General features: G+C 38.1%; 1 protein-coding gene, 1 long non-coding RNA gene and 1 other non-coding gene across 3 annotated transcripts; 1 reads left to right on the forward strand and 2 right to left on the reverse strand.

Annotated features, from left to right (window-relative positions):
• Positions 1–9135: 9135 nt before the first annotated feature.
• On the reverse strand, positions 9136–9238 carry LOC116189673. Its single transcript, XR_004152445.1, has one exon. It is a non-coding gene; the product is annotated as a U6 spliceosomal RNA (small nuclear RNA).
• Positions 9239–13122: 3884 nt separating this feature from the next.
• On the forward strand, positions 13123–19314 carry LOC116188058. Its single transcript, XR_004152180.1, has 3 exons — positions 13123–13716; positions 13828–14339; positions 18213–19314. It is a non-coding gene; the product is annotated as an uncharacterized LOC116188058 (long non-coding RNA).
• Positions 19315–19440: 126 nt separating this feature from the next.
• LOC116188057 (receptor-like protein Cf-9 homolog) lies at positions 19441–23320 on the reverse strand. The gene is made up of 2 exons (XM_031517173.1): positions 19812–23320; positions 19441–19690 (listed from the first exon to the last, which is right to left on the reverse strand). Exons 1-2 carry the CDS (start codon positions 23129–23131, stop codon positions 19669–19671), a joined length of 3342 nt encoding a protein of 1113 aa, XP_031373033.1. The 5' UTR covers positions 23132–23320; the 3' UTR covers positions 19441–19668.
• Positions 23321–27126: the final 3806 nt, after the last annotated feature.

Here is a 27126-nt window from a genome sequence, read left to right on the forward strand (position 1 = left end):
CATTTTTCCAAAAGAGTTACAGATTTGTGATGGGCATTCCTACGCTGACCTTTTCCATCACAGATCCATCACATAATTGAGGACTAATTTGGCGTGAATTTTATCATAAGCGGCTAGTGACTGATTTGTGATGGGTTTGATTTCCGACATATGTTTCCATCACAAATCCGTCACTGATTGTGGCAGTCACAGATCCATCATCGCTAAGTGGGTAGTAATTTGTGACAAGTCAGTGAAACAAATTAATTTTCTTTTTCCATGTCGTGACGGATTTGATTTCCGACACTATGTTTTCATCACAAATCCGTCACGTCACTGATTGTGGTGGTCACAGATCCATCACTGAGTGAGCAATAATTTGTGACAACTCAGTGAAAAAAATTAATTTTCTTTGACCATGTAGGGGCTCAAACCTATGAGCTCGAGTTAAAAAAGATTTGGCCTTACCACATCAATTGGAATTAACTATTAGTTGGCTTTGTCAAATTAAAATCTATCAATGATTTCCAAAATTATAAACGAAATTAGGCTTTCCATCCTTTTGATCAGATCAGTCTCTCCCCTCTCGCGAGTTGGCTCTCCGATCAAATTAGGGCTTCAAAATATCTCTTAATTTTGGATAAATCTGGCTCTCCCTCTCCCTCAATCTATCTCTTCCTCTCGCACACTCTCGATCAATTTTAGTCTTTTGCTCCCTCTTGTTGAATCTCTGTTATAGACTAAATGGGAGAACTCGACCCATTAAAACTAATATATTAGGTGGGAGAGCCCATTTAGTCCATAAGCCCCACATCAATCGCCCATATAATCAATGTGAGACAAGTCTGTACCTTCAATTGGTTCAGTCCATGATAATCGTCCCCCATAAGGAGCAACATCCTCGTCAGTCACGGCCACATTTGTCACGACTACATTGGTCACGATCGACACTCTTGGGTCACCACTCCATGGGCCAACACTCCGAAGTTTGATTTTGATACCAATTGTTATAGACTAAGCGGGAGAACTTGACCCAAAAGACTAGTCTATTAGATGGGAGAACTTATTTAGTCTGTGAGCCCCACATCAATTGCACATACCATCAATGTGCACAAGTCTTATACCTTCAATTGGTTCCAATCTCTCGCTCCCTCCCTCTCCCTCTCGCTTCTTGACGCTAACCGAGGTCAATTGACATCGCCGGCGAGCCATTTCTGCTGCTCCTCGTTGGCCAGCCGAGCTGCTGCTACAGCTCCCTGCCCATCGAAGTGGCTGATGCGCCTACTTTCCCAGTCGGTTGTAGCCACTGCGAGATCTAGTTGTTGCTCCCTACCCTGTCAAGGTTGGGCTTTTGCTATTCTCTGGCTTCCAGCAAGTTACAAGACCTAGTTGTTATTGTCGAGGCTGCTCTAGTCTGCTGCAGCTTCCTGTCCACGATAGTAAGTTGATGATGCTACGTTTAGTTAATTACTATTTAATTAGCCTATTTGAATTGTCGATTGATTAGCTGATTGTTACCGAGCATGGCCCACTGCTATCTGCTGCTCTCTGCCCTCCCGATCGAGTTGAACTGCCCCTATTAGAACCTTCTCTTGCTAGATTGAGGACCATGAGAGTCACATACTTGTACTTCCTTTGACTATCATAGTGTTGGGTAGCCCTCCAATTTTGAGGAAGTTGTGCTCAAATCGTGTTAGGCTTTTATCGGGTTTTAATAAGCCCAAAGACCCACCTTTGTGAGGGTTAATTTTTAGCAAAAGAGCCGACAAAAGTGTAGAGGCGTGACGGACAACAGATCAGAACAGAAAGCAGTACAGAACTGAGAAAAAACATAACAGTTTTTAGTCTGACCAGCAAGAGATCAAACCTCGATCGGGACATTAAATGAACTCCGATCGGAATGAAATTTTGGCAGCGGCTTCACAACATGTGAAGCTAAGTTTTGAACAATCAAAATTTATATTCGATCTCTATAGGTGCTGCTTCAACTAACTTTGTAATCCACCCATTGTGGATGACGAGTTTCAGTGTTTGGGTAATCCAAGAAAGTGTCTCTTGAGTTTGGTGATCCAAGGGTTTACCCTTGATGAAAAACACTGTGTAATCTTCATTGATAGTAGATCGTTGATTCGGAGTCGTTCCCGTGGTCTTTCCCCACATCGAGGTTTTCTACATAAAATTATCGATGTTATTCTTTTTATTGCTTGTTAGTTAATTTGATTGGTTTCTATCTTGATTACACTGGAAAACTAATCGCTGCGTTGTTATTTGGCCGAGCGCACCCTTCCCAACACATAGTGGAGATTCATAGTTCTGATACTTGGAACTGAATCAAGTGCTTATGTGAATCATATTTGCTAGGTATGTGATGAATGAGTTACATGGAGGGACAATAAGTCTTTCTCTTGCCCCTGTTCTGTTATTTTTGTTGCAAGTAAGAATTCAGTTTGCATTTTAATTTCTGAAGTTATTTCTTATTGAACCAGTGAGTAAAAGATAATTAAAAAGATGAACTCTAGAGCTGAAAAGAACTGAAGTTTTGATCTAAGTTCAGTTTTCTATCCTTTCTACTAATTGGGGAAAGACAAATAATGGTTTCTAAAGATGTTGCTTCCCATTTCACAGCAATAATTTAAATAGAAATAGGGAGACATTGGTGTTTTCAAGTTTAGCATCTGTGCGCACCCGAATTTCGTCTCGTCGGGGCACGCGCGCGCGCGCCTATGCAACGCGGCTTGGGAGTGTCTACCTCCCGGGACGCGCAACGGACGCACGTGAGAAGGAGTCGCCACTTGCCATTTTACGACTCGAAGGTCGAGGGCCGACAAGTTACCCGGGTCTAGGGGTACGGGATACACCTAATTGCTAAGGCATATGGTCTGCGAAACCCGAGATTTCGAATTCGGGGGTTCTGTTACATGCGAGCTTATATCTCGCACACCCTATCGGTACTCTAGCTTGTCTAGGCTTGCCATTTTAATTTAATTACCGCTTAATTAAGTTTCGCTCATCTTACGCGTTTTGACATCGTAAATTCGAAGAAACACTCCGACCGTACACTCTCCGACCGAGATTCTTACATGAATAAATGTACAACATAAATCCTTACATTGTCCTCTCAAATAAATAAAATACAAATTACAACAACTGAATCCCGGTCGGTTCGCATTCGGTTATTATTCCACTCGTGCTCACCGTGTGGTTTGAAAAGACCGGAATTGAAATTAAGATGCGAGCTCAGTGTTAGGGGATTGGACCTCGTGATCTACGGTTGGGGCGTTAGACCCCCTATGGATCGTATCCTAAAGGATCGGGCTCGATCCGCATAACAAACAAGTGCAAGAATGTAACAAAACAGGCATAAATAAATAAACAATGGGGTTTTGTATTTCCGAATTTAAGTTAATTAACCGATTATTAACCGGGGTATCTTGGCATGCAAATCCTACGCTAAAACAGACAAAGTCGGTACAAGGTGTGAATCGATCAAGAATCGACTCGGGAAGGTATTTCGCATTTGGTATTATTTTCCGAGGACTTGACATACGTGACGTCTGTTGTCAAGTCTTGTGTTTGTGGGTTGCTTTTAGGATTGTTCTATGTTGTGACACTACGGTTGTTACAAATTATTACCGAACATTGATTCCGCCCGTAAATCCTAGAACCTAGTGCCTATCCCGCTATTGCCCATTTTTATCTTAGCCAAGTACACAATTAGTCCGGTATTTGTATTTTGAGCCAATCCACCCGAACTAACTACCCGAGACTATGCTAGAATAACAAAAACTCATCGGTCGGATAGGGCGGGCTATGCAGATGAACCTGCGCCTAGACAAGTACCCCATCCCTACCCTGATACCGTAGTGTTTCTCTTATTCTAACCCTAGGGGTGTCGCTAAGTTGCAAATAGACGATTTTGCTCTTGAGATGAAAATTATTTTCGGAAAAGAGAGATTACGCGGTGCGTGCCACCTCGGCCTGTGACCGGCGCTAACCGATCCCCTGGACCTTGCAAGGTTGTCAAGAACCCTAAAAAGCCAAAGGATCGATTAATCTATCTGGAAGTGATCTAAGAAGAACTTCCACGCCCCGACCTGAGTTTCCTGAAATCAAGTGAGGCCTCGAGTCAAGACGCGCAAGTCCTTTCTAGACATTCATGTCACATCGAACCACGTGTCTCGGGTTTTATAAAAGTTGCAAGTTCTGAGAAGGGCACCATCGCATGTTTGCAACCTCTCGATGCGTGTTACCGGTTTATTACCAATTCGTGCAAAAAATTTATAGGGTCAAGTGCGTTAATTAATCGCATGAACGTCCCAATTACCCCGTTAGTGGAATTATTGATTAAATTAATTAATATTTTGCCAAATGCTCTAAATATGCGGGTTTCAGACCGTCGAGTCGATCATTGATGGACCGTCCGATGCGAATCCTAATTCCCGACCACATTGGGATTTAAAAATTAATTTTAGGTCAAGTTTGCATGATTAAATCGATTCATGTGAGGTTTCGATTAAAACGAAAAAATAAAGTGTTTAAACACGGATTAATAACACATTATCACGTCAAGCACAACAAATATACATGTTTTACACAATCGGTACCGCCATAATCATGATAAACAAATACAAACATACACAAGCATGATATTAACGGAATCGATAAAACGGCACCGACCCATGGAAGTGAGAAAGCATAAAAGGACTCACATTATCATGTTATATTAATATAATTAATGAAACAAAAATATTTAAACGGGGCACATACGTTGTCGGTCGGGAATCCAAGTAGGAAAGGGTTCGATATCTTTAGAAAATATTCAGGGACTGAATTGAACAAATTTAAAAGAACAGGGACTGCTTAAAAATTCGGATAAAGTTTCGGGGACTGATTTAAAAATTCTGGAAAAATTATGGACTGTGTAAAAATTACTGAAGATGTCCCAGGATTTTTTTTAAACGAATTTGAAAATTCGGGGCTGATCTGAAAAGTGAAAATGCCCCAGGACTGAACTGAAACAACGTAAAAAGTTCCAAAATTGGTCTAGAAATTCTGAAAAATTCAGGGACTGATTGGAAAATGCTAAAAATGACCGGGACTCGAATGAAACGAATTTTAAAATTCGGGGCAGATCTGAAAAGGGTGGAAAATAGCCCCTGGACTAAACCGAAACAACTTGAAAAGTTCCTTGGAGTGGTTGGGAGATTCTGGAAAATTCAAGGACTGATTGAAAAATGATAAAAATGGCTGGGACTTGACTGAAACGAATTTTAAAATTTGGGGCAGATCTGAAAAGGGTGGAAAATAGCCCCGGGACTAAACTGAAAGAACTTGAAAAGTTCCTTAGAGTGGTTGGAAAATTCTGGGAAATTCAAGGACTGATTGGAAAATGACGAAAATGGCTGGGACTTGACTGAAAGGAATTTTAAAATTTGGGGCAGATCTAAAAAATAAAAATGCATCCTGAGGACTGAAATGAGACAAAATGAAAAGTTCGTGAAAACGAGTTCGGGAGAAATCCGACCATGCACGCAACCCAATATCGCTCATTTCACATCATATCATTCAAGCAAACATTAATATTCAAAAACGGAGAACTAAATATGCCATTATGTAGAGGATTTACCTAGTTCGGGAAGTTGAGGGGTGATTCTGTAAATAAAAAAAATAAAAAAGATAAAAAATGCTGGACGAGTTGGGCCGGCCGAGATCCGGTGGGGTGGACTGGGCCGGAATGGGCCGAGTGGGTCGAACTAAGCCGGACGCGGGCTGGGGCTGCTGCTGGCGGGCTGGGCCGTTGCTGGACTGGGTCAGCCGCTGCTGGACTGGACCGGCGCTGCTGGACCGGGCCGCTAGTTGGGCTGCTGGGCGACTCGCCTATTCAACCCGAAAGAAAAGAAATTGACCCGGTTAGCGGAACACGAAACTCAGAGGGAGAGGGAGGCGGTTTGGCGGCCGAGCTGGGGGCGTCGTGGAGCAGTGGCACCGGGGAGCTGAGGGCCGTGAGTTCGAGTGCCCGAAAATTCGAGCCGTCGGCCGGGGTGTGTGCGGGGACGAGCGAGAAAGTCGGAGGCGAGGGCCGTGAGTTCAGCCGAGGGTAAAAAAGAGTGGATTCCGAGCTGGGGTGTCCAGACCGTGGGAGCTGAGGGCGAATGGAAGCTGCGGGATCGGGAGATGGGTGAGAGAGAACTGAGGGAAAATTTTTTTGGGGTGAGCTCAGGGAGCCGAGTTGCGGGTGTTCGGGATCGGGAAGCTGTGGGCGTCCGGACCAAACGAGCTCCGGGTTTTCGAGAGAATCAGCGAGCTCTGGGAGAATGTGTGAACTCAGAGCCGAATCGAACTCGAGCTGAAGGTTTTTCGTGTGAGCTGCCGGTCCTCCCTCGAGAATCCGTGAGCTGCCATTTTGTCAAAAAAAACCGAGAGAGAGAGAGAGAGAGAGCCGAGAGTCGCAATCGAGCTGCGGGGTTGAAACGAGAGAGACACAAAGAGAGAGATAGAACGAGCCGAGTCGAGTTGTGAGGGGGAGTCGTCCGCTGAGGGGCGACCGAGCCGCGGGATCCCGAGCCGGGCAAAGAGAGGAAGTCGGTTCGGCAGTTTCCGTGCGAGCGCGGAGTTAACATGTGCAGAGGAGCAACCGTGGCAGGGGGTAGCGTGCGGAGAAGGAAGAGAGGGCGACGGGAGCAGGTCGTGCTCGGGTCGGGGAGGGAGCAAAAGAAGAAGAAAAAAAAAGAAAAAGAAAAGAAAAAGGAAAGAAAGGAAGAAGAAGCAGGCAATGGTCAGAAGAAAATGAAAGAAAGGAAAAGACAAGCAACGGTCAGAAGTCGTGTCTGACTTCTGATCGGCTCTGATATATATATATTTTTTTTGTAATTCGACGCGCGTAAAAATTGAAAATCCCTCTCTTCTTAATCGGACGTCGAAAAAATAATTCGAGATCGCCATCGTGCTCAGAAAAAATTCGTTGATCAATATTGTGCGATAAAATTGTTTTCAATCTCGAATTTTGTCCCGAATTTTGAAAATTAATGTCGATGCATGCGAAATTCAAAAACGTCCCAAATAGTATTATTTTTGAAAAATTATAAAATTGGTGTTAAATTAGGAAAATGTGCTATTTTCGAAAATTCATGAATACACGAGTAATTAATTGGAAATACTTCCCTCACGGGTGGCCAAAATGATGATTTTACCCCCTAGAGCCGGTGAACCAAAATTGAGTGCTGACAGCATCAATCATTCAAGAAGTCATGAGATATTAGAAATGAGAAATAATTAATCTAATGAAGCAAGGACTGATCCTTCTAGTTCTTGACTAGTCTTGGAACAATGACTATGATGAAAATTTTCCGATTTAACGATTACACTGGTAGTATCTTTACATCGGCTAGCCCAACGTTTGCAGAACCTATTGGTTTAGGTTGATTAAATTGTTCTGGATGAGAGGTTGATTAAATTCACAACTGCATATGATGTCACTGCATTTACTTTGGCTTACTGATGCATTAAAGAAAGATGCATAATTCGTACTGATTTTCCAATGTTTTGGGTTTTCGCTATGTATAAAAATCAGTCGAACTTTCAGACTGACTTTACACTGCAAAAGGATTTGTTGCAGGGACAGAAACATTGGTAATTCAATAATAATGGCACTTAGTGATAGGGCCCAGCATGAGAACCCTATGCACGGACATGAGGAAGGATCCCAAGATGATGGAGTCGGGCATGAAGGCAACTGGACCAATCACAGGTGCACGAGCTAAACGGATCACAACAAGCTATGCAAGGACTGGTGTTGCACGTCGTTGGAGGAGTCGAGCCCTTGAGCGAGACACATTTGGAACAAGAAGCCAGGACCGTTAGCATGCTACAAGTCCGACTAAAAGATGATCCAAATTCAACGGGTTGAATTTAGGCTATTTTACTTTCATAAGATTTATTTTAGCCATGTCTAATGACCCATTTAGGTTAGTAAAGCCTAGTATCTCTCTCCATACAAGCATGTAGCCTCCATTGAGTGGGTTAGACCAGATTTCATTCAACTTCACAAGAGAGATTTCCCCACTAGCTAAGGGAGTTGTTTAAGTGTGGAGTCGTGCCACAAGGAGGAACTTTTGCTCCTACACAAGGTGACAATGAGTTGTTTGAGCGAGGGGTCGTGCCACAAGGAGGAACTTCAACTCCTACACAAGGTGATGATGAGTAGTTGATGTGCAATTTCAATGTGTTATTTTGGCTAGTATTGGATATGGATATGGATTGATCATCTTAGACTATTTGTATTTGAATTATTGTTTTCTTTTGAGTGGAGAAAAAAAGATTTTATATTTTATTTGTGAAAGGATTATGTATTTTATGTGGTGCGAATGTGGGTTCAAAACAGATCGAAAACAAAGCCAAATAATGTGAAATTGGCCATAACAAGTCGTATCAATAATGGAATCAGTGATGGAATGTTACGAAACCCAATCTAAATAATATGTAACAAATCATTCACAAAGTATGGTCACAAATCCATCACAAAATCGTCACACATTTCCGTCACTAATTTGACACTGTAATATCGTGTCCTCATCTTTTTTGTCACTAATCTGTCATAAAACTCACATAAAATATTCCGTTACTAATCCGTCACAAAAGTCTATCACAATTCCGTCACTGATCCATCACAAAAGTCTATTATGATTCCATCACTGATCCGTCACTATGTTATCATCAATCCATCACTAATTCGTCACTAATCAGACACAATTTGTCACCATTTGTGATGAAATATTGGGTTCCCTTCTTAGAAATTGATGACGGATTTTGTGATGGAGTATATTCGTCACAAAAAATTGTGACCGAGCGGCCCATCACAAATCATGACTTGGAGCATCAGCGACTTGGTTTTCAGCGTCGGGATTGTGACAAAAATTTCCATCACTGATACCTTCATTGATGGAATTTCGGGCTTCAGTGATGGAAATTTTCGTTATTGAAACCTCCTTTTTTTGTAGTGTTTCCTATTCCAGCAAACCCCATCTACTCCTACATACGACATGGAAGTTGTCAAATAGGTCAAGAAGCAAAGCAGCTTGACTATCAGAACTCCTGGGCCATATCCATTCTCCATTCTTATACATAGTGGACAGAGTAGCAACAACGCCCAAAGTAGGAAAAGATTCATAGCCCCTCTCGATTTGTGCTTGTCATCCTTGAGCAGGGGCCATGCTAATCTTCTCTGTATCGTTACAATTTTATCGGACGCCTTCGAAGAGACGGATTTTATATTACTGAAATATAAAGCAATTTTTTTACTTTATATAATTCTACACATTTACTGTAATTATAATTAATAAATAGATGCGAAATCAATAGTTCACTTTTATTTTTTTTTATTCTTATGATATAATTCATAAAACGATCATAGAATTTAAAAGAATTCATAAAGTATATCCTTAAGAACAAAAATATCCTCACATATGTACAAAATAAATATAATTTATTAATACTATGCAAAAGTGAAAATAGTGAAGAATCTTAAATGATGTATTTTCATACTAGCTATATTAAATTTATATAGTTCAAAACAAATTATGAATGTTATATACATTTGTAACTATAAAATCCACATTAACAAATATTATTGAATTCAATTTCTTATATTATTTAAATAAAATGGAATTTTGAGTCGTAATTTTTTGTTTATAGAGTCCGTGCAGCACACGGATCTAAAAACCTTGTCTAATGTATAAGATTTGACACAATAGTAAAATTGCATAAAACAACTAATATTCCATGATTAATGAAACAATAAGTACTTGAAGCACAAAAACAAAACAAAGAAACATCAATAAAATATTATTTTCTCATAAAAATTCTACGTTGCAATTATTGTATGGATAATTACCTTTTTAACCGTTCAATGACCAATTAACAACACAAAAAAAATTAAATTTTATAACATAACTGAAAATTATTAAAATTTTTCAGATTTTTACATTTTCATTGAAATTTATAGATCACGAATAAAATTTATTAGTATTTTAATTTAAATTAAATTAATTATCAGTATTAATATATAAGTAAATTTATGATTTTACTATATATATCTTAAATAATTTAACATATTAAGAAAATATTTCATGTCAAAAGAAAAATTGAGAATACTTGTACCAATTTTTTAGAAAAAAGAAAGTAACATTACTCAAAGTCTTTTGTTTTATTATTACATAGGGAGGCCAATAAACCTAGTATAATGAAATAAAAATCTTAATAGTTAATAAAGGAGTACGAGTAGTTTCACTGAGTATTAAACTTAGAACCTTTAGATTATCAGGTGAGAGCATGTGCCATGAGCTATTCCCTATTTTATGTCCTTGGTTTTATTATTCGTTAACTTTGATTTGACATTATCGTTTCAGGAGTAGCATGTTTTGAAAAAAAAAAATAACTAGAATTTCCTAAAGAATCAACAAGTGAATGTTGAACTTATGGAAATAAAATTATTGAATGTGCAAGATAATTACGCACAGTTAATTAATATCAACGTTACAAATGCATGAGAAATTTTCATTTCGCCGACTGATTATGCGTGATGGAGTCTAGCGATTGACCCAACAAATTTTTTTTTTTACGTAGATTCATCAATGTAGTCATGCTAATATGATTCTAATTATGAAAGCTTTTTTTATTATAAAAGAGTTGGTTATTTAGACCTATAATTTTCCTTTGTAAAAAAAAAACAGAGAGAGAGAGAGTTGCTTATTTATAAACAACTTGATTTTCAATGGACCAAACAAAACCACAATTCTTCCCTCTACAAAATGTTTTTCAAGTAATATACATGAAATTGGTGCCTCACATGCATGGATATTAGCTAGCTTCTAGAACACCGAAAAAAGCAAAAAAAAAAAAAAAGGGTTTGTCTTTGTGTTTCAAGCGTTTATTAATCGACTGCTAGCCATATTATATATGAGTACCTTATGCAATTTAACTTATTCTGAAAACATTAATTATTATCAGCAATTTTGTTTAGTACTTTTTCATCAACAACATTACGACTGATTATTGGCTCGACATAACGATACCTATCTACGACTTGACGCAATAAGACTTTGCTTGAGCTTAATTTATAGTGTCGACCTGTGTAATGCTATGTGGGCCAAAAATTGCAAGCCCTAAAAAGCCATTCCAATATCGATGGATCCACGAAAAGTTCCAATCATTATAGGGTCACGTGATGTCTCGATACTACACACATGGCACCTTTGGAGTGGAAATGTCCTCTCTTTACAAAACAATAAAATATATACTGAAAAATAAAATCAACTCCAAACAATTTCGTTTTTCTAATAGGTAAAATCTAGATAACTTTTGATACTTCAAATTGAGAGAATTTTTTTTGTGAATGAATCGAGAGATTTATCAATTTTACAATGAAACTAAATTATATATGGGGGGAAAAAATAAAAGATTCAAAACGAAAAGAAAGAAAAATAAAAAGGCAGAATGTAGATTAAAAGGAGAGAGGGACTGTCCAAAAAAAAGGTTAGATATAGAAGAGTGAAAGAGAGTGTGGAGGAAAAAATAGAAATAGTTTTATATGTTAAATTACAATTATCTCCCTAATTTGATTTTTAATAATTACATTACAAATATCTCTCATCGAGGTCTTATTTGGAAACGAAAAGTTACGCCACTAGACGTGCTGGGAAACGCCTCCTCCCGCTGCGTCCCTTCCCGTGCAGTGGCACTGTACGAACAAACACCAGAAAACGAAACGACGGCTCCGGGGAAGCTCACTGGCTCGATCGAACCTCAATCAACCGCCGATTGGTGTTTCGGGTGGCGGCCGTCCGTACGTACGCATTGGCTTTGGGAATGGCCTCTTCGTTCTCTCTAGCTCCCATGCCCACTTCTTAGACAGCTTTCATGGAGAACAGCTTCAACTGCTGCAGATTGTTAGGGCTAGCTGTAGAAAAGTTTGTGCTTAATCTGCCTAACGCCATCCATTTGTTTCAGACGCTGAACTGATGACCGATTTGCGCAGCCAACAAGTTTTTCGCAATTGAAACATGATTCTATAGCTAAGTTGAAAACTTTGTGAGGAAAAAGGATCTGATGATTCCCATCCCCAAGAATTCGGATTCGGGTTGTGGCGTGAGCTACCTTAATTATCATATATGTTTGGTTAATTGCAGGCAGTCCCGTTAAGGTTGGTCAGGAGAGACCTCTGCTGCAAAGCACTGATGATGAGCATGCTGGCTGTGAAGATCGACTTAAATGTGTCGACCAAGACCCTGAATCCTCTGCCCGTGAAATGCAGTGCATTGAGCAAAAGGCTGATATATCTCAAATAGAATTACAGGATCCACTTGCTGAGGTGAAGCATGTTCATGTTATGATTTACAGATTATTCCTTTGATCGACTTACCTTCAAGATTATGGGTCAGATAGTGGTCGACTTATAAAGCTTCTCGTTGCTGAGGTGAATGCGAGGTCTGTTGAAGTTTTAGATTGTGACAAGAACTTCTTATTGCATGTTAGGAAAGCTAAATGGTTCGGTAGATTAAAAGATGAGACATTCTTTTAATGATTTAATACTAACATGGCCTTTTCCTCTCTTTATGCAATATCTAGAAGAAAGTATTTGTACCGACAAATCAGGGCCAGGCTGCGGATTGCTCAAATCAGTTTTGTAATTTACCTGATGAGGTTCTCGTTCAGATCCTGTCTTTGCTCGCACTGAAGGATGAGGTGAGGACGAGCGTGTTATCTAAAAGGTGGGAACACCTGTGGGCTTTGGTTCCTGATCTTCACTTCAGGGATTCTGACTTATCTAAGAGGCCGCTCTTCTTGGGCCTTGTGGGAAGAGCCCTTGCTCTTCGTGGGGGATCTCCTATCAGAACTTTTTCTCTCTCATGTAAGGCAGACGGTGCTGAAGCCCACATCAAGGAATTGATCGCATCTGCTGTAACATGTGGTGTACAGAATCTCTCTCTATTCCTCCCTGAAGCTACATTGGCTTCTTCCATATATATTTACGTGTGCAACCTTAGAAAAGCTTCTAGTGCAATCAGGCTACTTCCTCAAACAGCCTTCTTCAATGTGCCTTTCAAAACTCAAGGTATTGGCACTTTCAGGAGTCGCATTTGAGGAATCCGATACGATGAAGAAGTTGTTTGCCAGCCCGTTACTTGAAACTTTAGAAGTTGACGATTGTTGTTGGGTGAAACCCAAAAGGATACGCATTTCTGCCCCAGGCTTCAACATTTATATATCAAAATCTATTCTCATAGTTCATATGACTGCATCCTACACATCAGTGGACCTTGTCTTAAATCCTTCCACTATCATGGCGTTTTCGTCAAAGAATACTGCATATTGGGAGTCACCAGACAGCTAATTGAGGTCAAGCTACTACTGAGTTTTAGAAGTGTAAGAGATAGAGAAGTAGCCCAGGGTAACAAGCTCCTGTCAGTCTTCTCAAATGTGAAGGAGTTAACTCTATCTTACGCAATTCTAGAGGCGAGCTCCTTTTCGTACATTTTCCCTCTCTAGTGTGATTTTATTTTGTTTCTATCGCAGAGGTTCACCATTTTGCTCCATCCTTAGGACCTTGCCACAAGGGATGAGCTTCCTTTGTTCAGTAATATGATCAAGGTCACATCGGATTGGATAAGTTCTATAACTGTTAAGGGCCTTTGGGGGATATTGAGAAGATCCCCTCATCTTCGAAGCCTCTACTTTAGACTGGTAATGTAGTTTCTTGACCTGCTCAAAAATTAGCTTTAGTTGCTGAAGACAGTGGTCATAATAGTTGCTGAAGAGAGTGGTCATAAATGGTTTCTTTATCATGACAACTAGGGATTCAAGTACTATCCACAAAATGGAATAGAAGAGTTGCTACACCAAGTGCCTTCATGTTTCGTTACAGAGCTCACAAAGATATCTGTCAAGTTTCGTAATGGGATAGGTGGCCCGGAAGAGCTTTTCGTGGTTGGGATTTTCCTTGAGAAGGTTGTGGCTTTGAGAGAAATGGTTATCCTATTTCCCGAGGACTGTGTGGACGAGGAGAATCTGCTGGAGAGTTTAAGCAAGTTTCCCAAGGGGTCAAAGAAATGTCGAATATCATTGCAAGCACAACCTATGGGTTGAGATTGGAAAATCTTGTGGGATTAATTTAGTCTGTCGTGATATTTTGATTCGTGAAATGAGCTTCCATTGTGATTTTGTTTGGTGCCTTTTTGTTTAGTTATATACTTTGTAAGTTTGATGTAATTTTGTCTACAGAGGCACATCAGAGGAAGTATGCAATCCAGAATCCTTGGTCAGAAGAGGTTCTTGAACTAGACCTGAGTCATGGGAGAAAGAAACAGGTAAGTCATATATTATGTATTATCCAGAATCCTTCCCCCCTTTTCTTTTTCTTTTTTTTCGAATTTTAGCACAAAATTGAAAAAAGTTGAAAGTTTGAGGGTAATAATGACAAAAAGAAAAGTATGAGGACCAAAAGTGACAAAAGAAACTAATGGTGAGGTCTCTTATGTACTTTCCCTTTTTTTATGTAAGTGTACAATTATCACCTTAATCTAATGGCCCTTAAATAATATAACATAAACTATCGGGGTAAAATAGAAAATAGAAAGACGAATGAACTCCTTCTTCTAGATAATACATAAAAGCTGGAGAGCATATGAGAACATGCCATGATTCATTATTTTGAACTCTCATCTCATGGTTAATTGTCTTTTCTATTACTCAGAGAATTTGATTGTTCATGAAAAATCGAAGGTAATGATTAAAAGGTCTCTTGAAAATAAAAGCCACATTTTTAATGAATAAACATTAAAAAGATTTCTAAAACAAAAGTTTTCTCAATAAGTTAGACGATATGTATTTTTTTAATTAGTAAATGGTATGTATGTAATTTGCATAATACGGGGGGTTGCATATAATGCCGCACGTTGCGGCGGATTATATTTCATGAAAACTTATATCTCAAACTTATTCAAATTATATTAAAATTAGAAACTATTTTTACTTTCATAAATATGTTATATTTGGCTATTTCTAATTAATAAGGTCTCCGCAAATATTCCTCCACAATTTAAATTATCAAATGCATGACCTATATTATGATAAACATGGAAATATAGAGCTTCTGAATTAATTTTTAATTATGCTTGCATAAAATTATAATAACTTGTGAAGTAAAATAAGTAGGTTATGTTTCTCATGTTGATAGAGTTACATGGAACTTTTGAAAGGAGAAATATATATTTGGAATTTAGAAGGGACCTATAAGAGAGTTAATGCCGGGCTAGTTTGTTAGACAGAATGGCCTATACTTTGTTAGACGGAACGGTTTTTGGTGGATTAAATTGATAGTTTTCTCCAAAGCTTGTTTATTTAAAAAACAAAATTATCTTTCTCCATAAAGTAAATAATTTTTAATATATTAATTTTCAGAGACACTCAACAAAAAGGGAGATTCATCATTCCAAACATTCTTTATTTTTTATTCTCTAAAGTGGGTCCTAAAATTTGAATTAAAAAAAAGGGGCAAAAGCTGCCACATGGGCCAGGGACTGCCATGCGACAGCTGCCCATTGGTCTCTCATGCTCAAATGAGAGACGCGCTCCAATGGCATAGACACTGTCGCGCGTCTCTCTCTCATGTCACATGGGCATGAGAGACGCAGCAGAGACTGCCGCTGGAGGTAGTCTTAAGCTAGAGGAATCATACAGAGCAAAATCAAGGGAAATGAAGTAGGGAAAGTTGGGATATAGGTAGGACACCTTAGAATTGAAGCTGAAATTTGCATTTGCTTAGATAATCAACACGGTTTGGTATGTCCGAGCTAAAATTGTTGTCTTTGTTGTGTTTGTTGATCGTCTCTCTATTTGTTATTTGGTTTATCTTGCATGTGGGTGATTTGCCTGTTGGTTTTTCTTTTGACTTGTTATTTGGGCTTTTTGCATGTGGCTGATATAGAGTTGTTTTATGTTGATTTGCACTAAACGATCAAAGGAGCTAGGTTTAGTAAGCTCAGCTATACGTTTGTATCTGATTCTTGAACTGTGTATGCATGTTAGTACTTCTTAACTGCTCGTTAGAATGAAATTTTTAAAGCATCGTAATTGAAGAATTGAAGGGATTAGAGCTCTTGATACATAGTGAGCTAATACATATTGGTTGCGATGGCAATGGCAATAGGGGACTTTCTTTTGCCTTTAATTATTAAGCAACTCTTTCAAATTGGCTGCTTCCTTTGAAATGATTATTGGCTTTAACTATTTATCTATAATTAGGAGCCCACGTGTTTTGAATGGGTTTTCTTTGAGGATGATGTGGCAGCATTTGTCATATTATATATATACATATATTTGGACAGTAAGAGCTTGATATAACTTAGTGATTTGTCATGTTTATGGTATATAGGGACCGAAGAGACTGAACACTTGCATCCGGAAGACTAAACTTGTTGAGTTATCTCTTGGGGTTTTAGTGAGTAATTTATTCCATTGTAAAATGATATATATATCCCTATAAGATATAATAAATTAGAAAGAATAGTGTGACAGATTGCTACTCAAGAATTTGGTTGTTGACATATTGTTTAAAAGGATGTTGTGATATATATGAGAGTACTGGTATTATTGTTTGATTATAGTCTTGGAACCGCTGACCCAGCAGATAACGAATTGGGCTTTGATTGAGAGCTGGATCAGGCGAAATATAAATGGGGCATGACTAGCCACTAGACTCGGGAATATAAATAGGGGACTGATCAACCACTAGATTGGTGGAATATAAATGGGGAATTGATCAGCAGCTTGACCTGAAGAAATATAATGGCTACATTTCTATAATATTAAGTAATAAGTACGTAAAATAGCTAGACTATCTCATTCTATCCCATCTTCATCAATGCTATTGGTGTGGAGTGGTGATTTCCCAATCTGTCTGTAGCGGGAAAGCCGCTTGAAGCTCAGCTTGTCAAAGACAAAGAAACATACCTTTCTAGACCTCAATTGGGCATATCATTCGAGTTCGAGTACCAGCAGTTCTAGCTTTTATTCCTCCCATTGCCGTTTGCTTGCCCTAACCTCTACTCCTATTAATGATAGAAAGCCAGGCCGATGGACCTAACGGAATATAAATAGAGGTCTAATCGGCCGCTGAATATGATAGAATATTAATGATGGTCAACTCGTATTGCCAGAGGTTAATAGGCGGTCCCCACTTGTGAGATATGGGTTGTGATAGGAAGAGGGAAGAAGTGGATGATTCACTTGAAATATGTAGGGTCAAGGTACCGTTACAACTCTGTCGCGAGGAATGCGATCTTATAGTTATATTATTGTTGCTTGAGATTGACTGTTGAGTTAATTGTTTGAGAGAATATGCTGGTATTGGACTTGAATCATTATAGAATATGAATATATGTGATTATATGTGTATACGATTGCTTGTATGTGAATTTATACTAGTATATTAGTTCATTTTACTTTGAAATATAGTACTCATTGAAATGCACCTCATCCCCTGCAAATTTATATATATATATATATATATTCAGATGACTTAGAGGCTAGATCAGTGGAGGAGAAACTTTTGGACATCAGGGATCAACGTGAAGATTTTTGGTAGCTAGATCTACTCCAAGTTTAGGAAGCAAGCATATGTAGAATGATGTTAATATGTTATCACCCGAAAATTTTGTTTAGTTGTCCAATAAGTGATGCGTGATGATCATGTCAGTTGATCTTTTGAGATGGTTGGTATTTTTTTTTTTTTATGTATAGCAGGTTATTGATTGGTATGGAATATTAGAAATTTTAGGGGAAACTTCGTCAGAACTTCGGGTTGTGGCAAAAAATGACTAAGCTTAATAAAAGGTTGACACATGGAAAACTCGTCATGAAACTTATCTAAAATTATATACTATTTTTAATTCACCAGTAATCAATTATGAAATTCTATTGAAATGTAAAAATTATGGAAAAATATACGGGTATAATTTTGTGAAAATTTATGGATATTATAAAAGAGTGTTCAAATAGCTTTCAGGTTATTGAATCAAAATGATCTTAAGAACACGGCCAATATTAGTTGACTAGCCGGTACACGGTAAATGTCGGTAATTTGAGAGTAAATGTATTGCCTAGTAGCTCCTTAATCAGCTGTCGATGACTGGATCAGGGTATGAAGTTCTTACTGATTGTTTATTTGCTCTTGATCGCAGCATATTCGGCGGATGAAAAAGATGACAAAACAAAGGCTTTTCGAGCATCTGTCAGCAACATTGTCGCACACTCCAACTCTGCAGTAGAAGTAAGTATAAGATATATTTTTTCTTAGTTGTTTCTTCTACTAGTGCAGGTCATGATCTAATTTGTAGTCATTTCAAATGCCTGCATATTCACTTTGTTCTAAAGTTATCATCCATCTTTATTTCACTTCTAAATTTGTTCCATAGCGTGTTTCTCTAAACTATTTGCTTATTTGTTGCTGACATATCGGTTGAGCTGCTTATAAAAAGAAAGATGATATTTTGATTGAGGGACACAATGCTCTATGAATCAAGCTTATGCCTTAAGAATGGTATGTACTTCGGATTTTCTCCGGAATTTAAAAGAAACTGTTTGGGAAGTCTGTGTACCTTCTTATGTGACTTAACCTGGATTTTTCTTTATGATTCATGAGGTGGATATCGTTGTGTGTCCACGTCATTTTCTTTCTAAAACTGATATAAAGAGATTTTTCTTCATTCTACTTGTTGTAGACGTTAGACTGAGTGGTAATCATTTTGATAAGAAAAATTATTACTAGATGAAAAATATTTGGGGTTCCCTTTCATGCTTGCCATGAAGATGAGTTTTCTGGTATTTCCACTTTCTCTTTAGTATTTCTTGAAGCAAAATGAAAAACTGGATAGCTTTACAAGAGATTTATTGTTTTCCAAAAAAAAAACAAATTGTGGCAGTAGAGCCAGTCTCGCAATGTTTTCTCCCTCATCTTTTATTTCCAAGTAGCAAAAAATTATAGTATGTTTATCTCTTCGAAATGTAAGAACATCTACATTTGGCAACCTCTCGAGTTAAATAGTGGTGTAGGCGAATGCAAGAACAGAGGCATGGTAGGAGTTTGTGGCGGCGTTGAAGGAATCCATAGCTCATTTGAATATTTGGTTTCCATTTGATGAGCTATTCCATTTGTTAGTGCTACAGTCTCTGGGCTCAATTCTTTTACAGTGGTGAGAGAGCACAATTTTGGATATAAGTAACGAACATTAGACATGTCATTAGTTTTTGTCATGTTGATACATAAGAATCTTCATTCTTGTAGATTTGGTTCCTCAATTTTGGATATAAGTAACGAACATTAGACATGTCATTAGTTTTTGTCATGTTGATATATAAGAATCTTCATTCTTGTAGATTTGGTTCCTCAATTTTGGATAAGTACCACTATACTCCAAACAGACGCTTCAAGTTGTATTGATATCATTTAGATGCTTCATTTTATCATGGAAAAATAAACTACACGATTACGGTCATTCCACTTGAAACCAAAAAAAGATAAAATGAAGATGCTTGTGGAATGAAGAAGGCGAGCTTTCTTCTTGATCATTGATAAATTGCCATAACCCTCGGTTGATGGAAGCCTCCACATGCATTGTTTTTTGCTGCTCTTCAATCTTATTTGCCTCTGGTGCTCCTCCTGATTAATTTGTGTTTGTTTATGGAAAGGAGAAAAAAAGTGTTTAGATTAAATACTAAACGCACTTTTTCATTTTTATAAAATCACATGTTAATGTGCAAAATCGGTCATGAACAAGTACCTCACGTAATTTCTCTGAGCCGCGTTTTTCTTCGGCCTAGTTGTCTTTTTTCGTCTCGTCCTCTCGACCATTCTCACCAGCCATCGCTCAACCTTTCTCGCCAGCCATTTTGGCCTCCTGGTTTCCAGCATAACGTACCCTGCTGATATCCCGAGTGAAATTCCACATCCATAGCCCATTGCCACTGCCCACCATTCAATCCAGTGCCCAAATTGCGCCTTTTCTTCTCCATCTCCCGAGGAAGTCGAAGGCGGTAACTGCTGCTCATCGGCCCCACAAGCTTTTGGCAAGGGATACCCACACAATCTAGGATTCCCGTCAAAGGGGTGGTTGAATGTGTCGAATTGCCTGCCTTGAGGAATCAGTCCCTCGAGGTGATTATCTGAGAGATTCAACCAGGAGAGCATTGTAAGATCCGCCAATCCTCTAGGGATCTCCCCGTTGAGCTTGTTCGAGGAGAGGTCCAGCCACTCAAGATTCGTCAGGTTCCCCACAGAAGAAGGGATTTTGCCGGTCAAATTGTTATGAGAAAGGTTGAGTCCCTTGAGTAGCTTCAAATCTCCTATTAACTCTGGGATATCTCCTCCGAAGAAGTTCCTTGACAAGTCGATGGTCGTAAACATTGACAAAATTCTCACCAACTCAATGGTAGATCCTTTCATGACCACTGTAATGGAATCTTGATAAGTTGCCCGAGTATTATTTACCCACATGTATTGTGAAGCACTTCTTGCTTTATCCTTCATGGCTATGAAGTTGGCAATGTACTTAGCCGGAAGATGACCATAAAATTTGTTGTCAGAGAGGTCAAAAATATGCAACTTCGGGAAGGGATGATTATTCTTCCCGGAGCTGTTAATCAGACCACGGAGCTTGTTGGATCTTAGGTCAAGCACTTGCAAATTCGGAAGAGTGTCCAACCAATAAGGGAAGCGATCCTCCAACTTATTTTCACTAAGATCCAAAACTTCCAAATTCTTGCAATTCGCCAAAGATCGTGGCAGAGCACCTTCAAGTCGATTTTGACTCAACCGAATCGTCCTCAAGTCATTCCCTAAGAAAAATATATCTGGTATATGACCAACAAGCTCATTTGCTTGGAGGTCCAACACTGATGCTCTTAAATTTATGAAACAGTGAGGAATGGAACCGGTTAAGCTATTATTGGAGAGATTGACTATGTCTAGCTGAGTGGCGTTGCAGAGCTGATGAGGAATGTCTCCACTAAACTTATTGTTTGCAACGGAATAGAACCAAACAGTGGGCGGTGGAATCGGAAGTGGGCCGTCTAAATTGTTATTGGCAAAATCTAGATTCTGTAAGCTTGTACAGTTTGCTAAAGATCGCGGCAGTGGACCTTGTAATTGATTGTGGCTCAAATCCAAATAGGAGAGATTGCTAAAATTTCCCAAGCATCTCGGGATGGTGCCGTTGAGTCGGTTATCTGAGAATAATAGATCACTTAGTGAACTCAGTTGGCAGATTGAGGATGGGATCTCTCTGATGAAATTATTAGAAAAGAGAGACAAATAGGAGAGATTGCTTAAATTTCCCAAGCATCTCGGGATGGTGCCGTTCAGTCGATTATCTGAGAGATATAGACTTCTTAGTGAACTCAGTTGGCAGATTGAGGATGGGATCTCTCCGGTGAAATTATTAGAAAAGATAAACAAATCAGAGAGATTGCTTAATTTTCCAAAGCATCTCGGGATGGTGCCCACCAGTCGATTATATGAGAGGTCTAGATTTCTTAGTGAACTCAGTTGGCAAATTGAGGACGGGATCTCTCCGGTGAAATTATTAGAAAAGAGATCCAAATAAGAGAGATTGCTTAAATTTCCCAAGCATCTCGGGATGGTGCCGTTGAGTCGGTTACCTGAGAGGTCTAGATCTCTTAGTGAACTCAGTTGGCAAATTGAGGACGGGATCTCTCCGGTGAAATTATTAGAAGAGAGAGACAAGGCTGTCAACGTGTTGCTCCACACTCTCCCAAACCATTCAGGAATTGGACCACTGATCTTGTTTCCATTAAGGTCCAGCCATTCCAGCTCTTCTGAAGAACTCAAAAAATATGGGAACTCGGTCAAGTTGACGCCAAACAGTATCAACTCTTTGAGCCTCGGGAAGGAACAGTTCCCATTGTTTGGAAGCATTACGTTAAAGTTCCCGAAAAGATAAAGGTACTCAAGATTCTTTAGCCTTGCAAACATGTCAAAGTCAATGGTACCACTGAGGTTGATATCACCGAGGGCCAAGGAAGAGAGGCGGTCAAGGTTTCCAAGTGTTGGTGGTACCGATCCAGTAAATTTGCTCCCTTGGAGGTACAAATATTCCAAGGATGTGAGATTCCCCACTGAATCAGGAATCGGTCCGTGGAACTTTGTCTTTGATAGACTCAAGAGGACGAGTGGACTACTACTCCAATTTGTTTGGGGGAGAGCACCCGTGAGATTATAATTATCAGAAAGAGAGAGAATGCGGAGGTTTGGGAGATGAAAGATGTTAATTGGGAATGTCCCTTGCAGACGGCACCAATCAAGTCTCAAAGATGTTAGAGTGGAAGAGAGGTTCGTGAGGGAAGTAGGAGAAATTCTAGACATGTCTACACCATCAAGAGCAAGTTCTCTCAGCTGAGTGAGATTACTAATAAACCTTCTGAAACTACGATCCTCTTCTATTGTCAAATCTTGACTGTCAGAGAGATCGAGTGAAATCAGACTGACAGAGAGATCGAGTGAAATCAGACTGACAGAGAGATCGAGTGAAATCAGGTTGGAATGGTGATGAGATATCATCTCCAGAGGAATGATCCCCGAGAAGGAAGAACCAGAGAGATTGAGATGTGCCAATCCTGTAAGTATACCAAATCTCGATGAAATTGGTGAGCCAATGAAATTGTTACCAGCGAGATTCAGCCGCTGAAGATTCCGGAGCGAGAAGAGAGTGCTGTTGGAATGGAGGGCTCCCCGAAGCCTACTGCAACTGAGATCGAGACCGATCACGTAATCTTTTGACATGTGGCATGTGACCCCATCCCATGAGCAGCAATTGGTGCCGTTCTTCCATGAGGCTGTCTTCGGATATGAAGTGTTGGTCTGATAATCGCAGTAATCTGCAGAGGCATCCCTCGAGATGGTAAATGATTGACTGAATTGGAGCAGGGCATCGCACTCACTGGCAGGGCTTGGGCGTTGGGACGAATAAGGGGATGATGTATTGCTGGTGGGAACAGCAACAACGACGGCTATTATTATCGAATGGCGTGAGATTAAGAACAATAGGACGCTGAGGAAGAGGAAGACCCAAACATCTCTCCTCATATTGTCTCGGGAGTAAGGCTGAATGATGATAAAATGTTGAGTTGGGATGGAACGAGTTCCATTATTTCATCCCTTAAATAGAAATATAAACAGTCTCTAGTTTTTTTTTTTTTTCGGTAGACTAGTCTCTCGTTTCCTTTGACACAGGAAACTAAGGGGAAAGGAAATTTCTATAGAAAATCCGTAAAATCTTATAGTAACTCTCTTTTCCACCCTTTTCTTTCCCTCTATTTCCCTTGATCCAAACAGAGCGTAGACGAAAATAAATATATGCCGACCTACGTTATGCACCAATTACTTGCTTTCCTAGAACAATTATTTAGGATTTACGTTTTCTTATATTTGAAAAACCGGCACATCACTTCCTTTTTTCCACAATATAGTTAGATATTAAAATTCTGCTCTTCATGAAATATAATTTTCTACTGAACTGATTTCATTTTAAAGTGAAACAATTTTAATTCACAATGTGTTTTCCTTGAATAAAAATTCATAATGTATTTAATTTTAATATTACTTTTGTTAAAAAATTAAAAAAATTTCCTGCTCGATACATAGGGAATCACCTAGTATAATATAAAATTAGAGACTCTACTGAATCGTCAGAGATTTTCTCATAAAAAATATCTACTCTTTGGTTTTCCTACAAATATTTCGTCTGGATTTATTTGAACAAATTTTCACTATAAACACATATCTTGCCTGTAGCCATTTCATCGTCTTCAGAAATGATCTTTTTTGAACCTTAGTAATCCTTCCCCAGCTACAGTTATCTCTTCCTCGACGTAGAATTTACTTACTCCTCTCATCCCCTTCACATTGTTCAGCTCATGATGGGAACTGATGGATGGGTGCAACCTCGGCCACAGCTTAAGATATTCCACAATATTATTGACTTGTAACTCGTTATCAGAGTGAAGGACCAATTAATCCAAGTCAACCCCGAAGTCCTCTCTTAAGAAAATTCCACATTGAATTCTCTTTCGATTTAGCTTTCCATAGGGGTTAGAAATTTGTAAATCAAGGTAGCTACCTAGGCTTTTCCCTCCATTGTCGTTCTATGGGGTCTGCTTCGATGATCAAGTTCGTCCAAGACAGTACGATGCTCACGTATCTTCCTTCAATCCCGGAATTATAAATATTTTAATCTTCTGACCGTAGACATACGAAGCTCAATTGGGCTTCTGCGAGTGTGTATGCTAAAAGGGTTTGTTTCATTATGAGCCGAATTTCTTGTATTATGAAATACCACTAAGTTTTACATTCCATTTATAATACACGGATCCATCCTGACCCATCATTCCACGAGGTCATTTTAAGATAAGAAATGGTGGGTTCTGACTGGTAGACATAAGGGCAACTCAAGTGATGATGAAGTAATGGCTGTACAAATGTAATGGGAGAGGCGACTGACATTATTCAAAGTCAAGCTGGACGTCAACCACGTCAAGCAGCTGTCCAAGTTGCTAAAGTTTTTATTATTCACCTGCTTAAGCCTGCATGAGATTGGAAAGATCCAACTAATTAAGAAGCAATCTGCATAAGACAGGATCGGGAATTTTGATTTTTCATCCTTTCCGGATTTTCCTTGACAAACTGTTACTTCATTTGCAAACAATATTGTGTCACCTTCACCAATAATACACCAGACTTTTAAGCCTTCACCAATACGGCAACCATTTGTCGGTCCTCACTTGACGCGCAAAGGCATCTCAGCCGATGACTCCGTAACCGTGGACTCGAAACGAATGAATATAGTCTATTAACAAATTGTCTTAGTCTATACTCCAAATTAAACCGACTCTTCCCTATCAATAGCCAAAAAAATCGAAAGGGGAAGACTAATATTTGCCTACCGAAGAAAAAGACAAATCTATCAGATGACAGTTTCCCCATGTCCCTAAGAAACGCCAATTTCAAGATCATTTCCTCAAGAAGACTGGGTCGGGTTCATTGACTCCATCACCACCTCAAGTTAATTTCATATTATATCCTCTCATATATATATATATATATATATATATAGTCAGCCCTTCATTCCATAGCGAAATGTTGCATGTAGGTTTCCTTCTCTTATTAATATGGCAGCAATTTATGTATATATACCCTTTTATCATAAATAACCTTATGTTAATGTATACTTATTTTGATACTTATATTTACATGATTAGATATTACATTTTCAACTTAAACTAAAATTCAAGATTATCATATAGGTAATAAAATCTTCTAAAAATTTTCAAAAATATTCTGTTATATTGATATCTTAACTAAAAACTATTCATTTTATCTTTGAATTAATAAATATGTATTTTAAAATTATATGTTTTGTAGTGACGAATATCATATGTAAAAATTAGAAAAATATCCTATTTTCCTCTGATTTTGTCATAAAAATATCGTTCAATTTTTTTAAAAAAATAGATTTTGTACAAGTAATTATAAAAATTTAAAAACCCAAAAAAAGAAAAAAAAATCTGATTTTATCCTACCATATCTTTTAAAGATTAGAACAAACCATTTTTATTAAAAAATTAATTCAAAAAATAAAAAAAAATCCCAAAAAAATCTATTAGGAAACCGAGTGATTCTTTTGTCATTTGATTAGGACCATTGCTGCTCCACTATAGAAACATATATATAGATGTGGAGCCCATATAAACAGGAATCCCACCTCATACCTTACTTTCATATATATTAGTCGTGGAGCTCATGCGTTACATGTGATAGTTCCACTAACCTAAAGAAAATATATACCAAAAAGTTAAAAAGAAAAACTCAGTCGAGAATCATAAGTGAAAGGAAATGTATAAAACAAACAAACAACATTCACGTTTAGTGTTAAATGAACTTACTTTCTAAAGAGCTTGCATAGGGAAAGCAATACCTTTCGAGGGATAAAACCCACATCACCAATCTTGAAAAAGAATACAAGAAAAAAAGTAAAAAATTAGAGAAAAATAAAAAGTGAAAATTCTCGATAAAAATGAGAGAAAGAAATCAAAGCATGAATTTAATCAACTAACTTGTATCTAGAGATAGACATATGCTTCGAGAGCTCGCGTCTAGTTGTAAACGTATTCTTTGAGAGCTGAATAAGCTCAAGTTTATGTGTATGGCGATCCATATTTATAACCATTGTACAAAATCTTGATAAAATATAATTTGCTTTATTTTCCTTTTTTCAGTGGACAAATCTAATTTGTTTTGAAAAAAAATAAAATTTATATATCTAGAAAATATTATCTAATCTATTTTCAAAAATAGATATTTGTTAAAACATATAATTCATATATACTTTTTCTTACTATTTACTAAAGGTTGTACACGTAACCACATATTAATATATTCATATTATGTATGGATTTGAACTAACATAGGCTTATTTTGATGTTAATATTTATGTGATGAAATATTACCTTCTATTTTAAAAGATTCAATATTATTAAATAATATATATAACAAAAATCTTCTCATTTATTTCAAATGCATTCCTGTTATATAAATATAGATTATAAAAATTAAAGAAATCAAGAAAGAGGATTTTATGATGAGATATCATTAAAAATAATTTCTATTAAAAATAATTTCGAAAATTAAAATTTAAGAAATCTAGAGAGTTCCATTTAAAAATCGGGAACTGATCGGGCCCACAAAATCTTAATAAAATATAATGTAATTTATTTTCCTTTTTTAGAGAACAATTTGATTTATTTTTTGAAAAGAAAATATAATTTATATAATACCTATAAAAATATTATCTAATCTATAATTTCTGAAGGATTTTTTGATAATTTTGTAATCTAAAATAATTTAAAACTTTAAAAACTCAAAAATTGAGAAAATTTCATTTTGAAGTGGAGCATTCTGAAACCATCTGGCTGGGCCTATTTCGTACCTCACTTTTATATGTGTGTGTGGGGGGGGGGGGGGGGGGGGGGGGGGGGGGGGGGGGGGGGGGGGGGGGGGGGGAGGGGGTACCATATTCCCCAATA

The sequence above is a fragment of the Punica granatum genome, chromosome 8 (genome assembly GCF_007655135.1).
Source record: "Punica granatum isolate Tunisia-2019 chromosome 8, ASM765513v2, whole genome shotgun sequence".
Lineage (NCBI taxonomy): Eukaryota > Viridiplantae > Streptophyta > Magnoliopsida > Myrtales > Lythraceae > Punica > Punica granatum.